Below are 17,688 nucleotides of genomic sequence, written 5' to 3'. Positions count from 1 at the left end.
CGCTCGCTTCTCCGGCCAGCAAAGCCGGCTGCCCAGGAAAGCGCCGCATTTTAAAAGCGTGCGTTTAAAAAGTGCGCCGCTTTCCCAGGCAGCCGGCTTGCTGGCCGGAGAAGCGAGCGATCCGGGACTGCGTGGCTTTGCGCCTTGATGACAATAACGGCGCCGTGGTGGCCTTCAAGCGCCCCCCTTCATGGTGCCTGGCCACCCGTTCCTGCAGGTAAAAGTCGGGCGGGGTAGCGGGAGGCAGAGGTGGCGGCGGCGAATGGCCGGGCGCTGAGCACCATGGACACCTGGGAGGGCGAAGGGGTGAATGTGGCTACTGCCTCTTGGGTGGAGGCAAAGGCAACCGCGGAGTCTGTGGTGGGGCCATGCGGGGCCGCTGATCCAGGGGGCCGCGGACCGGCAAGCCGCCCTCCACTCTCTCTCCGCTCTCGCTCTCTCTTTCTCTCTCTGTTGCCGGTGTGGTGCACGAGAGAGAAAGAGAGAGAGAAAAAAGAGGAGAGAGAGGAAGCAAGAGATAGGGAGAGGAAAGGAGAGAGAGAGAGAGAGAAATGAGAACAAAAAGGGGAGAAAAAAGGAGAAATGAGAAAATGATTGAGGCAGAGAATGAGAGGAGAGAGAAACAAAAGAGAGAGAGAGGTGATTCTTGAAGCATATGGTAAAAAGCACCCAAATAATAAGAAAAACCCCCCCAGCCCTCACCTGTTTTTGAAAAGAATAAAAGAGGGGAAAAAACCCAGCCCTCACCTGGTTTTGGAAATAGTTTGAGTGTATATACACACACACACTTAAGGGGGGGAGAGAGAGACAGGGATGGAAAAAGAGGAGAAATGAGAGGGAGAATGAGGGGAAAAGGGAGGAAGAGAGAGAAATGAGGAACATGAGAGAGAAAAGGGGGAAAGACAGGAGAAGTACCCAGAAATGAGACAGTGGTATAAATTTGCGGAGGGATGATTGATGATTGACTGTATTTATAAGGAGATGTTACATGGGATTGTATATATGAGGGGGTTATTTATTTATTTTATTTATTTTGTTTATTTTGTTTATTTTGTTTATTTTGTTTATTTTGTTTATTTTGTTTATTTTGTTTATTTTGTTTATTTTGTTTATTTTGTTTATTTTGTTTATTTTGTTTATTTTGTTTATTTTATTTATTTTATTTATTTTATTTATTTTATTTATTTTATTTATTTTATTTATTTTATTTATTTTATTTATTTTATTTATTTTATTTATTTTATTTATTTTATTTATTTTATTTATTTTATTTATTTTATTTATTTTATTTATTTTATTTATTTTATTTATTTATTCATTCATTCATTCATTCATTTATTTATTTATGTCATTTTGGTTGGTGGTGTGCCCCAGGATTTTGTAAATGTAAAAAATGTGCCGCGGCTCAAAAAAGGTTGAAAATCACTGCTCCAGACTATACAGATTGAGTTCATTAATTCTTTCCTGATACGTTTTATGCTTAAGACCTTCCACCATTCTTGTAGCCTGTCTTTGGACCCGTTCAATTTTGTCAATATCTTTTTGTAGGTGAGGTCTCCAGAACTGAACACAGTATTCCAAATGTGGTCTCACCAGCGCTCTACATAGCGGGATCACAATCTCCCTCTTCCTGCTTGTTATACCTCTAGCTATGCAGCCAAGCATCCTACTTGCTTTTCCTACAGCCTGACCACACTGCTCTCCCATTTTGAGACTGTCAGAAATCACTACTCCTAAATCCTTCTCTTCTGAGGTTTTTGCTAACACAGAACTGCCAATACAATACTCAGATTGAGGATTTCTTTTCCCCAAGTGCATTTTTTTACATTTGGAAACATTAAACTGCAGTTTCCATTGCTTTGATCATTTATCTAGTAATGCTAAATCATTTACCATATTACAGACACCTCCAGGAATATCAACCCTATTGCACAGGTTAGAGTCATCGGCAAATAGGCAAACCTTCCCTACCAAACCTCCCCCTATGTCACTCACAAACATATTAAAAAGAATAGGACCCAGAACAGACCCTTGTGGCACACCGCTTGTAACCTGTATCTGCTCAGAATACTCGCCATTAACAACAACTCTCTGATGTCTATGCTTTAGCCAGCTGCAAATCCACTGAACTATCCAGGGATTAAGTCCAAACATCACTAATTTATCTGTCAGTTCATTATGTGGAACCATATCAAAGGCTTTGCTGAAGTCCAGATAGGCAATATCCACAGCACCACCTTCATCCAACACCTTTGTGACATAGTCAAAGAAATAAGTGAGATTAGTCTGACATGATTTGCCTTCAGTAAAGCCATGCTGATTTGGGTCCAATAAGTTATTGCTTTTAGGTGCTGATCTATCCTCTTTTTGAGTAGAGTCTCCATCATTTTAACTACAACTGATGTCAAGCTAACTGGCCTGTAGTTACCAGCTTCTTGTCTACTGCCCTTCTTGTGGATAGGCACAACACTGGCCATTCTCCAATCCTCAGGAACATCTCCTGTTAACAGGGATTGGTTAAACAAATCAGTCAGTGGGGTAGCAATGACAAATCTGAGTTCTTTAAGAAATCTGGGGTGGATGCCATCTGGACCCATTGCCTTATTTATCTTTAATGGTTCAAGTTCTTCTAAGACATCGGCTTCAAAGATCACTGGAGCTAAATCCGTACAGCTGGGAGCAATGCTATATCTATCTATAGTATTATATTGTAAGATGTCTTTTGAGAAAATTGAACAGAAGTAGCTATTGAAATGGTCAGCGACCTCATTATTCCCATCAATGTATGTATTATTGCCGGTACTATGCTTCGTGATGCTGCAGTTTTTCTTCTTCCTATCACTAATATATCTGAAGAAGGTTTTATCCCCCTTCTTTACAGATTTGGCAATTTCTTCCTCTTTTGAGGCTTTAGCAGCATATATTATCTGTTTCGCCTCCTTCTGTCTCATTTTATACACCTCTCTACCAGCTATACTTCCAGACTCTTTATACCTCCCATAGGCAGCCTTTTTTTTCATTGACTATAGCCCTTACATCATTGCTAAACCATAGCGGTTTCTTCTTCCTTTTACCTTTAGTTATTTGCCTTACATACAGTCTAGTGGCTTTTAAGATGGCCTTTTTTAATACAGTCCACTGGGTGTTTGATCCTGCCATTTTATCGCTCCCCTTTAATTCATTATTTAAATATTCCCCCATTGCATTAAAATTTGTTTTTCTGAAATCCAATACTTTGGTTGCAGTATAGGATTGCTCACAATCAGTTTTTACATCAAACCACAAACATAAATGGTCACTGCAACCTAAATTTTCTCCTCTGAAAACCAATTCCCAATTTAGTAAACCCAATTCCCAATTTAGTAAAAACTAAATCTAGAATATTCTCCCTCTAGTCTGTGTCTTAACCAGCTGTGCCAGAGCTGCTCCTGTAAAGGCCTCTACTATATTCTTACTTTGACATGTAAGGGCACTGGGGATATTCCAGTCAACATCAGGCATGTTGAAATCACCCATAACCACAATATCTCCCTTTATTGCCATTTAGATAATTTCATCCACCATCTTGTTGTCATATTCCTCAGATTACCAATTGCGCATGTGCCGAAGGTTTTTCTAGGCACTCTGCCTTGAGCTCCGTGGTGATTTATTATGTAAAGGGAAATCTCTCTCTCAAAATACAATAAATCCTTCTTGATGAAAAACAGAGGGAAAAAGAATCCACAGGACATCAAAGAGAATCTAAAGATTTATAGTTTTAAGCAAAGATGGGGATTCTTTCGCTATAACGAAGTGAGTGATAAAGTGAGTACAATAAATTATAAAATGGCGGAAGGTGGTGACACAAGCCTTGGGAAAATTGAAAAAAAGTTGGATAGATTGTTAGATATTGTTTCAGGATTTGAGCAGAGATTTATTACAGTGGAGTCAGCACTGGGAAATCTGGCTTCAGATGTAAAATTGGTTTAAAAAGAGGCTGGCGTAACTACTGGAAAAATTCAGAAAGTTGAAAAACAAGTGAAGGATCAGGAAGAAATAATTAAACAAATGAATTATAGAATTGCTAATCTGGAGGACCCTCAACGGAGAAGAAATTTACGTCTACGTGGGTTCAGATCAGACTTTGCTTCAGGCTCAAATTTAAATGAAGCAGTGACTGGTTGGATTAATAAGCAAGCTGGTGTCCAAGTTGGTTCTGATGATATAATACGTGTCCATTGGGCTGCCCCATGCAGAAACAGGGAGAGGCAAAGAGACATTGTTATGGCTTTGGCCAGTGAAAAAAAAGCGGAGATTGTTTACAAGTCTTTGAAAAGTTGTGCCAGCCTTAAACAAGATGGGGAGGAGATAAGAGTTGTTAGGCATCTCTCTTGGGAAACCTTGAGAACGAGAGCTGCCTTACGCCCAATTTCAAGCCGTTTATATCAAAGTGGAAAAAGGTTTACTTGGGGGTTTCAGGCTGCTATTTTGGTGTTCCAAGAAAATAAGATGTACAGAGCACATATATTGGAGGAGGGAAAGGCATTATTGGATCAACTGGGGATTGGGTTTGAAGAAGCTGGAGCACAAGGAGCTATGGGTGAGACAAAAGAAACAGAAGAAGGAGAAGATCTTTTCAGCGGTTGTAGTATTCCAGACAAGGAGGAAAGACAAAGGGAAGAGCAGCTGAAGGAGTTAACTGGACAGGTGGAGGCCATTAGAAGTGAGCAGAGGAAAACAAGAGCTCAGCGTGAGAAGAAAGCGAAAAAGTGACCTTGTTGGCTCCCCCTTTTTTTCGGAGATGTCTTTGGAATGTAGTGTATCTGTTATTCTGTGAGGGAAGTTTAAGGGGGGGGGGGAAGTTAAAGAAATTAAAGAAGGAATTATCTAAATGAGAAGGGAGGGTGGGAGGGGAATTTTTCTCTTTTATTACATTTAAAAGTGGTTGAAAGTGGAGCGCAGTAGTGTGGGAACACAATCAAGAGAATGTGCCTCATAATTGGACAAGGGTTTTTCTGCTCCTCCCCCCTTTTGGTGGGGGGAGCATGGGGGGGAGGCACGTTGGGGGGGGTTGACAGTGGTAAAGAAAGGGGAAAAATTAAACCAAGGGCAAAACAAGAGGGTGAAAGGGTTATTTTGGTATATTATGATTGAGTGTAAGATAATGGTTTTAAATGTGAATGGTTTGGGATCAGATTTTAGATGGTTTAGGATATTAAGGATGGCTAAGCAACATAAGGTGGATATTATGATTTTGACAGAAACACATAAAAGACGGGGAGGAAGGGATAAATTGATTAATGATAGGAATTGGAAATGGGTATATGAATCTAGAGGAATGCAAAATAGTACAAGTACGATGATTCTTATTCATCAGAGGGTTCCTTTCGAAGAGGTTGGAGTTCAGAAAGATAGAGAAGGAAGGTGGTTATTTGTTAAAGGGAAAATTAATCAAAAGAAGTTGACATTAGCAGCAATTTATGCCCCGAATATCAAAACAAAACAATTTATAATAAATATTGAGAGGAAGTTAGATAACTTTAATGGAGGGCTCAACTGTTTTGGCAGGAGATTTTAATATGCAATTAACAAATGGGATTGGAAATAGTAGGACGTTACATTTAAATAGACTTAATATGGTGGATCTTCATGCACATATTTCAAATAGAGGTACATATTATTCAGCAAGATATCATACATGTAGCTGCATTGATTATATATTAATGAATAGGGGGGCAATATACAAGTTTTAAAAGTAGATATTAAAAGTATTTGGTTATTAGATCATGCCCCACTATTGGCAGAATTGGAAATAGGTCAGGAACAAAATCAAAGAATTTGGAGATATAATGCAGTTGTAACTGCTAGTGAACAAGATAAAGATAAATTGCAGACTGAGTTATGTGAATATTTTAGAATTAATAATGTGGGTGGTATTAAACAATCAATTGTGTGGGATGCATGTAAGGCCTTTATGAGGGGCCTTTATGAGGGGACAATGATATTAGGAAGAGGTAGGGTAGAGAAAGGGAAATGAAGATAAGGGAAATTGAATTGATACAAGAGCAGCTAAGATTAACTAAAAGTAGGGATTGGAATAGTTTATTGAAATTGAAAAAGAAACAATTGATGGTGTATGAGGAGATCCAATGGAACCACGAAGCGGTGGAAGTGATGTGCCGGTGCCTGGAGGCTGTTGGGGCCTGGATGGGTGTCAACAGACTCAAGCTCAACCCGGATAAGACGGAGTGGCTGTGGGTTTTGCCTCCCAAGGACAACTCCATCGGTCCGTCCATCACCCTGAGGGGGGAATTATTGACCCCCTCAGAGAGGGTCCGCAACTTGGGTGTCCTCCTCGATCCACAGCTCTCATTAGAAAAACATCTCAGCTGTGGCGAGGGGGGCGTTTGCCCAGGTTCGCCTGGTGCACCAGTTGCGGCCCTATCTGGACCGGGACTCATTGCTCACAGTCACTCATGCCCTCATCACCTCGAGGTTCGACTACTGTAATGCTCTCTACATGGGGCTACCTTTGAAAAGTGTTCAGAAACTTCAGATCGTGCAGAATGCAGCTGCGAGAGCAGTCATGGGCTTACGTAGGTATGCCCATGTTTCACCATCACTCCGCAGTCTGCATTGGTTGCCGATCAGTTTCCGGTCACAATTCAAAGTGTTGGTTATGACCTTTAAAGCCCTTCATGGCATTGGACCAGAATATCTCCGAGACCGCCTCCTGCCGCACGAATCCCAGCGACCGATTAGGTCCCACAGAGTGGGCCTTCTCCGGGTCCCGTCAACTAAACAATGTCGGTTGGCGGGCCCCAGGGGAAGAGCCTTCTCTGTGGCGGCACCGGCCCTCTGGAACCAACTCCCCCCGGAGATTAGAACTGCCCCTACTCTTCCTGCCTTCCGTAAACTCCTTAAAACCCACCTTTGCCGTCAGGCATTGGGGAACTGAAACATCTTCCCCTGGGCATGTCTAATTTATGTATGGTATGCTTGTGTGTATGTCTGTTAGTATATGGGGTCTTTTTAAAATCTTTAATATTTTAAATTGTCAGATTATTTATGATTTGTTTCCACGTGTTGTGAGCCGCCCCGAGTCTTCGGAGAGGGGCGGCATACAAATCTAAGTAATAAATAAATAAATAAATAAATAAGATGAGAATGACGATGCGACAAAAAACATTGAGCTGGGGGACAAAATCAATGCAGCAAATGGCCAGATATTTGAAGAAGAGGAAAGAAAAATCATGTATATTAGCACCGAGAGACTCTAGTGGAGAGGTTAGATATGGTAAAGAGCAGCTAGAGAAGATAATGAGAAAATATTATGAGGATTTGTATAAAGAGGAGCAGGTTAAGATAGGAGTCCTCAATATCGGGAAAATAGTAAGTGAAGAAGATAAACAAATATTGAATGCAGAAATTACACAAGATGAAATTGCTAGAGTAATTAAAGGGTTAAAACAAGCCAAAGCACCGGCCCAGATGGTTTTACAGGGGAATTTTATAAAACTTATATCAATGTATAGTTGCCGCATTTAGGGAAACTGTTTCATAATATATTGTTGAATCCTGATATCCCACAGACATGGAAGCTTTCAGAGATTGTTACTATCCCGAAGATGGATCGAGATTTAAGAGAGCCTGGATCCTACCATCCTATCAGTTTGGCAAATCAATATTATAAAATATTTATGAAAATATTGGCAAATAGACTAGAAAATATTTTACCAAAAATAATTGAAGAGGATCAATATGGATTTGTGAAGGGAAGGAAAATAAGTGAACCAATTAGAAATGTAATAAATGTGATGCACCATGCTACCGCTACTAAAAGGAAATTGGGAATTTTGAAATTAGATGTGTATAAAGCTTTTGATAAAGTTAACCATATTTTTTATATAAATTATGTAAGGAACTAAATATGGGGGATAAATTTTGTGAAACTATAAAAGAGATTTAAAAAGGGAATGAAGCATATATAAGGGTGAATGGACAAAGAACGCAGAGAATTAAACTATTAAATGGCACCAAGCAGGGATGTTCTTTATCTCCAAAATTATTTGTAATAGCATTAGAGATTTTAGCTAATAGGATAAGACAAAATAACACTTGGAAAGGATATAAAATAGAGGAATTGGAAATGAAATTAAACTTATTTGCAGATGATGCAATTATATTGACCCAAACCCCGATGGAGATGATTAAAGGTATAAGAAATATTTTACAAGAGTTTAAATAAGAATCGGGACTATCGGTTAATATGGAAAAATCAGAGATTATGTGTTTAAATACAGGTCCGAGAGAGCAGATAGAAATTAGGATAGAATCAGGGTTGAAATTAGAACTAAAAAAATTAAATATTTGTGAATTTGGTTACTGAGAAACCCAGCAAAAATTGAAGAGGTGAATTATAGATTAATATGGAGGAAAATGTTGAAACAGATGAGGGGCTGGAAAGAGAAAAAGCTAAGGAGAATCTCTAAAATAAGAGCTTTAAAAATGATGATAGTTCCCAAAATGATGTACCTATTTCAGGTGCTGTCAGGGGGGCTATCAACATTTAAGTTTAAAGAGTGGGACAAAAAAACTTAATTATTGGATTGAAGAATATAAGAGAAAAAGTGGTTAATTGCGAACAAAAAAGAGGAGGAATGGGAAGTTCCTTTTTTGGTGTTGTATAGGGAAGCTTTTCAAATGGAAAGGTTAATGGAGTTGCAATTATGTGAAAACAAATGGGTTAAATTGGAAAAACAGATAAACGGGATGAAGAATAGAGAATTAATTTTTACAAAGTGGAATAGGAGCAACTTAGGTAAATTAATAGGTCCCATGAAAGGGACTATGGAAATTTGGAAAAAATGGCAGGGGAAAATAGGATTATATAAATCTAAACTGTCATCGCTTTATGTAATAAATAGAGATAATTAAACGAATTTAAATAGGATTATAGGAGAGTTGAAGGGAAGAGCGATTACTAAGGTAGAATAGTTATATGAGAAGGATGGCAGGCCAAGTAGAAACCCTATAGAATGGTGGTTAGGTAAGGGAAGATGGCTACAAATAAATGCAATATGTAAATATCTCAATGAAAGGGAGAATAAAGAAGTAGTATTGAGGGAGGAGACAGGGTTAGAGAAAATAATAAGAGAAAAAAGTGAGGGTATAAAGGCACACACAACCAATATATATAAGTTGCTAGTGCAGTCAGGGGGACATGATTCAAGGACTGACTAAATGGTGGCAAAATGAGATACAAGTAGAGGTACAAGAGATGGAAAATACAGTAGAAAATATAAGGAAAATTAAGAATACAAGAATTGGGGAAATGAGAAGGAAAATGTTACATAAGTGGTATTATTCTCCTGTTCAACTCACACACTTTCAGCAGAAGGTCAGGGGTAATTGTTGGCACGGGTGTCAAGATAAAGAAGTGTTTATGCATATGTTTTGAGAATGCCCGATAGTGCAGGAATTTTGGCAAAAAGTGCAAGAGGACATTAATAGAATGTTAAATATACAATAGACAATCACTAAGGAAATAGCAATATTAGTTAAAAGCAACGCGATGGGAGAATTTAGAGAAATAAAACAAGCAGCAATAGAAAGCGCTCAAGCTGTAATAGTTTTGGGTTGGAAGGATGTGACAAAATGGACAATGCAAAACTGGTATAAGTACATGGTGGACCATATTTAATTTGAAATTATGGATAAAATGATAAATTTGGATAATGAAACTGAATTGAGACAACTGATGGGACGGTGGGACAAGGTAATGCAATATATAACGAGTAGAATGCAAGATCAAGCTACAAGAAATAAATTGGAATCACTCTATAATATATAAAAAGATATATTGCTCTTGGGTCAAAATGGGTTATATAAGAAACACCCCCAATTTGGTGGTGAGGTAGGTGTGTGTATCGGGGTGGTGGGCACTTTTCACTATGCACTGTTTTATGTTGTGTGTATATTAAACTTGTTAAAATCAATCAAAACAAATTTAAAAAAAAATATTCCTCAGATTGCCCTGGAGGCCTATAGATCACCCCAATTCTAATGACAGAACCCTCTTTGTTTTGCATGCAAACCCAGAGAGTCTCCAGATCTTTACATGTATTTTGAATTAGTGTTGTTTTTAGACTTCCCTCAGCATAAATGGCTACTCCACTTCCCTTATCATCAACAACTATATCTATTTTATTTACAGCTCCCTTTTCATAAGCTTCCAGACACTGATTTATCCTCATTGGTTGGGGACAAAAATCATCCACATCAGTTACATCTCTGTCTCCTATGGGATGGGAAAAATGTATATTGTCTACTGTCTGTGTTGTAATGGCGACAAATGTCTCCTACATTTAATTCATCTTTCATCTGTACAAATTGTTACATCTCCACCTAAACAATCGGGATTTGCCTGGAGATGATCTGTATTGGTGGATAATAACAAATCCTGATTGGCTGTTACAAATGGGTAGTGACAGCCGGGAGCAGGAAAAACTAAGGGAGCTTATTGGTCCTCTCCTCAGCCAGCTGGACCTATAAAAGGGTTTAACTTGTTAAAATGTCAGAGCCATGTTGAGTTGTACCTTACCGTTCTGAAAAAAGCATTGTTTCCGACCAAGTGGTGTCCAACTTTTTACTGGCGACGAGGATCCTCAACGCAACTTCTCCATCCTACAAGAAAAGACAGCCAATTAATATTCACGATGCTCTATGGAATTGATGGGACCGTGTCGTACTTCGACGACGTATTGGTATCCGCCTGTTTGGAATCTGAGTTATTGGCAAGGGTAAGAAGGGTCCTGACTAAGTTCCAGGAAATGGGTCTGAAGCCATAGTTCCCTCTAAGCTGAGCAGTGAGCAATCGCTCACTTAAAAATCATCATCAACTCAGAGTTTTCCAAACCTGCCCAGAAGCTGAGAGGGAAAGAGTGAGAGGGAAGGAGAGAGAGAGGAAGAGAGGAAGAGAGAGAAACAAATAGAAAAAAGAGAGGAAGGAAAATAGAAAGAAAAAGAATGGGAGTAAGGAAGAGAGAAAGAAAATCAAAATCTAGTTTGAAACTAGCTCAACTATTTAAGTGGCATTTTGATATTGATAGAGTTGCCCTATTATGAGCTCACTGTTATAGACACAGTACAGTATTTTATTTTGAAATTCTCTGAGGCAAAACAGGGTGGGTTTTTTATTTATTTGTTTGCTTGCTTGTTTATTTATTTATTTATTTATTATTTCTGTGCCGCCCAGTCCCGAAGGGACTGCCGCTCAGACACTATACTTTTCCGCGCCCCCCCCCCAAAAAAAATTAGAGGGAACACTGTCTGAAGCTGAAGCTGCATAAGTGTGTGTTCGGGGTTCTGAGGGTGGAGTTCTTGGGGTTCATAGTGGATTGTAAAGGCATTCACCCAACCCCCGAGAAGATGCGAGCAATTAGGGAAGCCCCAGTTCCACGGTCCAAAGTGGAGCTTCAAGCGTTCTTGGGATTGTTGAATTTTTATGCAGTATTCATCCCTCATAAGGTGTCAGTGGTTGAGCCGTTGCATTGCCTGTTATACAATAAGACTAAATGGCATTGGGGACCGAGAGAGGTGGGCGCTTTTACGGCCGTGAAGGACATACTTACCTCAAATACCGTCTTAACTCAATGTTCCCCAACCTTGCCGTTGGTGCTTACATGTGACGCTTCACCGTTTGGGGTGGGAGCGGTGCTCAGTCATCGGCTCCCAAATGGCTCGGAGACACCGTTAGCATTTTTTTCTAGAACTCTCGCCAAGACAGAGCAAAATTTTGGCCAAATTGACAAGGAAGCGTTGGCATTAATTGCGGGGGTGCATCAGTTTCATGATTATCTCTATGGGAGAAGTTTTGAATTGGTAACCGATCATCAACCCCTGTTAGGGCTCCTGGCGGGAAATCGCCAGAACCCAGTAGTTCTCTCCCCCTGCATGTCGAGATGGATAATCTTTCTGGCCAATTACTCCTACCACCTCTCGTACCACCCGGGCCGACACATTGCCCATGCTGATGCGCCATGCTGATTCCAGATATCCTGGAGGACCCTGCGCCGGCTTCGTCAGTTCTGGCTCTTACTGAGGGCCTGCTAGTGTTAGTTGCTTCCGAAGTAGCAAAAGAGACGAGCCGGGATCCGACTATGTCCATGGTTCGCCAGTGGGTTCTCCAGGGTTGGCCCAAGACCGTGCAGGCTCCAGAATTTTCCCCATTCTGTCATTGCTGCTCTGAATTCTCGGTAGAGAAGGGCTCCCTGTTACAAGGCCCCAGGGTTGTTATTCCACCTGCAAGCTCCAACTACTCAGGATATCACGCCTAATCCACAATCATTAACTAATCAGCATACCTCAGCTACATCAACGACCCCAGGTGTTACCCCACTGACTCACCAGGAAGTTTCTACACAGCAGGCAATTGCTGTGCCATCAAACCACACCCAGCCACCACTATTTATAGAAGGAAGGCAGCTCAGGTCTCGCTGTGTTCGCCCTAGAACAAGGACAGAAACACCAGCCTGAAGATGACGAGTGGGACCTCGTCGAAACATCGCCAGAAATTTCCAAATCCTACACGGGAAGAAACCAGAATATACCAAGACCATCATATATATATATGTATGTATGTATGTATGTATGTATATATGTATGTATGTATGTATGTATGTATGTATGTATGTATGTATATAAATTATATTATATAATTAATAATATAAATATATATATGGGTTTTTTCCCTGTCAAAAACATTTTATATATATGTATGTATGTATGTATGTATGTATGTATGTATGTATGTATGTATGTATGTATATATTGTTGTGGTTAGCTCTGGCCCAGCTCCTTCCCCAAGGAATGTGGAGGTGGATGCAGGGGAAACATCAACATGTCATAGGCCTGTTTTATTGCCGACAGAATCAGGTAGTGAAGTTTCCTCGGAAGAAGAAGGTGGGGGTGACTTGGAAGAGGGGTGCTTGGCAGACAGCCCAGGAAGTCAATCTTCATTATCTTTGGTAGATTCGGATGATGAATTGATAGACCCACGCATTGCGTAGAGTTATGCATAGGAGAGAACAACTGAAGAAATATTACGAGCAATAAAGAATCCACCTGTGGTTGGGTGGGGCTCACGTAATTAGAGCTGCTGTTAAATTGGCAGCGTGCGGGTTTAGCAGCGTGGAGATTATCTGATCGTAGTCATTGGGAGTCACGGAGATTGAGAAAAGAAATCCTTCTAAGTTTTTGCCATGTCTGGAACAAACAGTATTTGTGACAAACTTCACAGTACTGGTTTATTGCTGATTTATTGCTTGCCTTGTTATCAGACTGTAATCCATTACTGCCTTGTTTATACAAGAAATCTGTTTGAATTCTAAAAGGGAGTTTTGCTTTTCTTTTGTTGAGATAAAAGACATTTACTGGAATTCTACTGCATGTGTGTGTCTGTTTTGAACCAATTTCCTTTTCATTGGAGGCTCGTACTAGAAGCCGGCAGAATACACACACACACACATATGATCTGATCCCTTCAGCTTTGTACCAGGGAGGGGCTATATGTTTTTTCTGTAGGATCACCCTGGTATATTGAAGGAGCATCAATATATATGGATATAGTATTGTATCTCTTAATCTCAACTAACATAATCTTGCATTTGCTGTCCTGGTGCAATTTATAATTCATCTACTACATGCTAATATCCTAATTTAAAAATAAATTTATATGACTATGTATTATTTGTAAATCAAAATATTGTTCCATGTCAGAGTTTTGTTTTAAGAAAGTAAAAAAATTCCAAAAGGGCTCAATGAATCTTGTAGTGGCCATCTCTTATGATTAATCTTTTTTACAGTTTATTCCTTTGAGGGAAGGACTATAAATTATTCATAGCTTTTTCTATACATAATTTATTCATTGCTTATTTGACCCCTATGACAATAATTAAGTGTTGTACCACATGATTCTTGACAAATGTATCTTTTTCTTTTATGTACACTGAGAGCATATGCACCAAGACAAATTTCTTGTGTGTCCAATCACACTTGGCCAATAAAGAATTCTATTCTATTCTAGCTGCTGAGTGGTGCATCAGTATCATCTCAATTATAATTATTATGACTTTCATAACAAACCTCCATGTTCTTATATTTTTCTCCTTCCTTTTCTCTCTTAGATACTTGCTTCCTGACAACAAATCTTCCAAGTATAAAACTCATGTAATAAAAAAGAGTGTGAATCCCCACTGGAATCATATGTTCAGTTTTAGTGGCTTGAACCCTAGAGATATACACAATGTCTGTGTAGAACTTACTGTTTGGGACAAGGAGTCTCTTGCCAGCAACATTTTCCTGGGTGGTGTTCGCTTGAGTATTGGAAGTGGTAGGTGTGAATAGACCTATCCTTTGATAGAATGGAATTGAAAGGGAGTAACAAATGAAATATTTAGAATACTCTTCATATTTAGAAATGGACATCAGTGCTTGAGAGGCCTATTTAGCTCTTTTTCTTGCAGCCTTTGGCCCATAGTGAAAATTTTCCATAGCTTCCAGAAAAGATGTAAAAAATGTGGGAAATGGAAATTCAGGGCTTTGAGGAATTTAAATGCGCCCCTCTATGCATAAGGTGCTGGATTGGGAGGGAGAAGACTTGGATTTTAGACTTTGCTTTTTTATGGAGGTTGACTTTGGACCACTCACTTATTCTCAGCCCAACTCTGCTATGGAGGAAAATAAGTGAAAGCTTACTATATATGCTGCCTCCGAGTTCTCGGAGAGCGGCAGCATACAAATCTAATAAATAATAATAATAATAATAATAATAATAATAATAATAATAATAATAATAATAATTATTATTATTATTATTATTATTATTATTATTATTATTATTCTGAATGAAAGAAAGTATAGAAATCTAATTATAAACATATCGATAAATCCCCACTCTCACTATTTCTTAAATGATAGGAAAAAACAGATAGGAAAAACCAATTTTTATTATTGCTTTCAGGCCTTTTGCAAAATTTTGGATTGCTGACCCAGAAGGTATTGTCTGAGTCTGAATTAAAAATATTTATGGTGATGTTTATTCTGATGTTTGTCTAAAAGCAAAGCTAAAAGAATAAATAAATAAATAGTAAAATAATAATAAAAGAAGCAAATAAATTTGATTAGAATCCCCAATAAAAAGGACTGCTAAGTTCTTGTCCTATAATTAATACTAAAAAAGAAGATGGCCAGAGTCAAATGGGTTTTTAGATTTATTTTTCAAAGTATTTCATTCTCCATCCCACTATTCTTATAAGAATTGTCTAGGAATTAAGGGCAACAGTTTGTAATATAGATATTATTAAGATATTAAGTTTAATTGCTCATTGCTCATTTTAAATGAAGCTGTGAATTTTACATGGTACCAATGGTAGAAATTAGAGCTACAGACAACAGTTTGATAAGTTGTTATAATTCTTATGAATCTGGAGACTCATGTGTTATGAATGTTTGATGTAAAAAAATTAAAAGATCAGCTGACCAGAGTGCTTTGTAACTTTCCAGGTATAAGCAATGGCAAAGAAGTTGATTGGATGGATTCTCAAGGAGAAGAGCGACTTCTTTGGCAAAGAATGATTGATTGTCCTGGAGATTCTGTAGAAGGTGTATTAATGCTGAGATCCAGCATGGGGAAACTCAGTCTCTGAGGAGTATGGTTTGCATAAGACTAATACTACAATAGTGTAATTTTAAATTGTAATAAGATGTAATGGAGACTGGTCTCTTGTCATGATTTGCACATCTAAACATAAGTTTATTTTTACTCTGAATTTAAATTTTATGAAATAGATTATGAATTCATTCAGCGCTTTCCTACATTCATGCTATGGATAAGATTTGCTGAGTTGTTAGAATGAGGTCATATAATACTGTCTACAGAATATGGCTCAAATATTTTTCTTTATTATTTCAAAATGTTTTCTCAGAAAACAATATCAGTGATTGATTGATTGATTGATTGATTGATTGATTGATTGATTGATTGATTGATAAATGAATGGAAAGTCATTGAAACTAGTTCATTATAATCCCATTTCAAATAAGTCTAATGAGCTTGGGAAATGAGCACCAGGATTGGAGGCACATTCTAGGAGTAATTATGTATGTCCCTAATTTTTTCAGGCTGATATCTACAAATGATTCCTAGTAGATTCTATAATAAAGAGTTGGTCTCAAGTTACCTGCTCATAAACAAAATGGCATGGGTTAACTGTTAGAGGCAGTGATGGGATTCAGCCGGTTCCCATCAGTTTGTGAGAACTGTTAACTCTTTGTAGAGTTTGGTAAAACCGCTGAATAGTCAAGGCTGCCTGCCTGCCTAACGATTCCAGTAGCGCACATACACATCAACTGTTCTTCCTCATTTATAATTAACCAAAGGGAGGTAAAAGGGGGGGGGAAAGAAGTAACCACATAGCCATTTCCTCAGCAGAAAAACTCTAGCCCCTTTACAACTGGGGGAGGGGGTGAATAAAGTGAGATTTTTTTTTCTTCTCTCTCCCTTCAGTTAATAGCTCCAGGCAGAAATCTAAGAACCATTTAACAGATGAATACTTAGTTATGGCATCAGACCAGAATACCTCCGAGACCACCTTATGCTGCACGAATCCCAACGGCCGATTAGGTCCCACAGAGTTGGCCTTCTCCAGGTCCCATCGACTAAACAATGTCATCTGGTGGGACCCAGGAGAATTGCCTTCTCTGTGGTGGCCCTGGCCATCTGGAACCAACTCCCCCCTGAGATTAGGACTGCCCTCACCCTCCTCACCTTTCCTAAGTTATTAAAAACTCATAATTGCCGACAGACATGGGGAAATGAACACACACACCAATTGTCAAAGTTAGTGTATGGTTTGATTGGATTGTGTGATTATTTTATTATAATGGTTTTAAACTGTATTTTTAATAATTGGATGTGTACACTGATTATGTTGTTGTGAGCCGCCCTGAGTCTTCGGAGAGGGGCGGCATACAAATCTATTTTTTTATTATTATTATTATTATTATTATTATTATTATTATTATTATTATTATGTCAATACAACACAGCAAACGAGATCACTATGCTGCATTTCATATTTCATCACCAGTCGGGCACTTCCCAAGCACCTAGGACTGCGTGATGTAGTGACAAATTATGTTTGCCGATCCCAGTAAAGTGGCCTTTTGCAATTGACAGATGGAGATTTTGTCAATTCCGATGGTTTTCAAATGTCCGCTGAGATCCATTGGCACTGCGCTCAGCGTGCCAAGTACCACTGGGACCATTTTCACTGGCTTATGCCAGAGTCATTGCAATTTTTAGATCTTCGTATTTCACTATTTTCTCAAGCTGCTTCTCCTCAATTCTGCTGTCCCCTGGGATTGCGATGTCGATAATCCAAACTTTCTTTTTCTCCACAATCAGGATGTCTGATGTGTTATGCTTCAGAATTTGGTCAGTCTGAAGTTGGAAGTCCCACAGTAGTTTTGCTTGCTCATTTTCGACCACTTTTTTGGGCTTATGATCCCACCAGTTCTTTGCCACTGGTAAATGGTAGTTCCAGCACAAGTTCCAGTGGATCATCTGTGCCACAGCGTCATGTCTATGCTTGTAGTCAGTCTGTGCAATCTTTTTGCAGCAGCTGAGTATGTGATCGATTGTTTCAT

The 17,688-nt window shown here is 39.0% G+C and overlaps 1 protein-coding gene across 6 annotated transcripts in view; it reads left to right on the top strand.

The window, feature by feature from the left end:
* SYTL5 (synaptotagmin like 5) overlaps nucleotides 1-15,744 on the top strand; it is a 287,041-nt gene extending 271,297 nt beyond the window's left edge. For 5 of the 6 annotated variants that reach the window (XM_070750583.1, XM_070750580.1, XM_070750584.1 and 2 more), the window contains 2 exons: nucleotides 14,166-14,371; nucleotides 15,544-15,744. In XM_070750583.1, the coding sequence (XP_070606684.1) occupies nucleotides 14,166-14,371; nucleotides 15,544-15,686 (349 nt within the window). In that variant the 3' untranslated portion in view covers nucleotides 15,687-15,744. Of the gene's footprint in view, nucleotides 1-7,571; nucleotides 7,650-14,165; nucleotides 14,372-15,543 lie in introns of those variants that run through there. The other variant, XM_070750585.1, reaches the window with a different exon arrangement.
* The last annotated feature ends 1,944 nt before the right edge of the window (nucleotides 15,745-17,688 follow it).

This window comes from Erythrolamprus reginae, chromosome 4, assembly GCF_031021105.1.
Source record: "Erythrolamprus reginae isolate rEryReg1 chromosome 4, rEryReg1.hap1, whole genome shotgun sequence".
Taxonomy (NCBI): Eukaryota; Metazoa; Chordata; class Lepidosauria; order Squamata; family Dipsadidae; genus Erythrolamprus; species Erythrolamprus reginae.
This window is presented reverse-complemented; position numbering and strand designations above follow the sequence as displayed.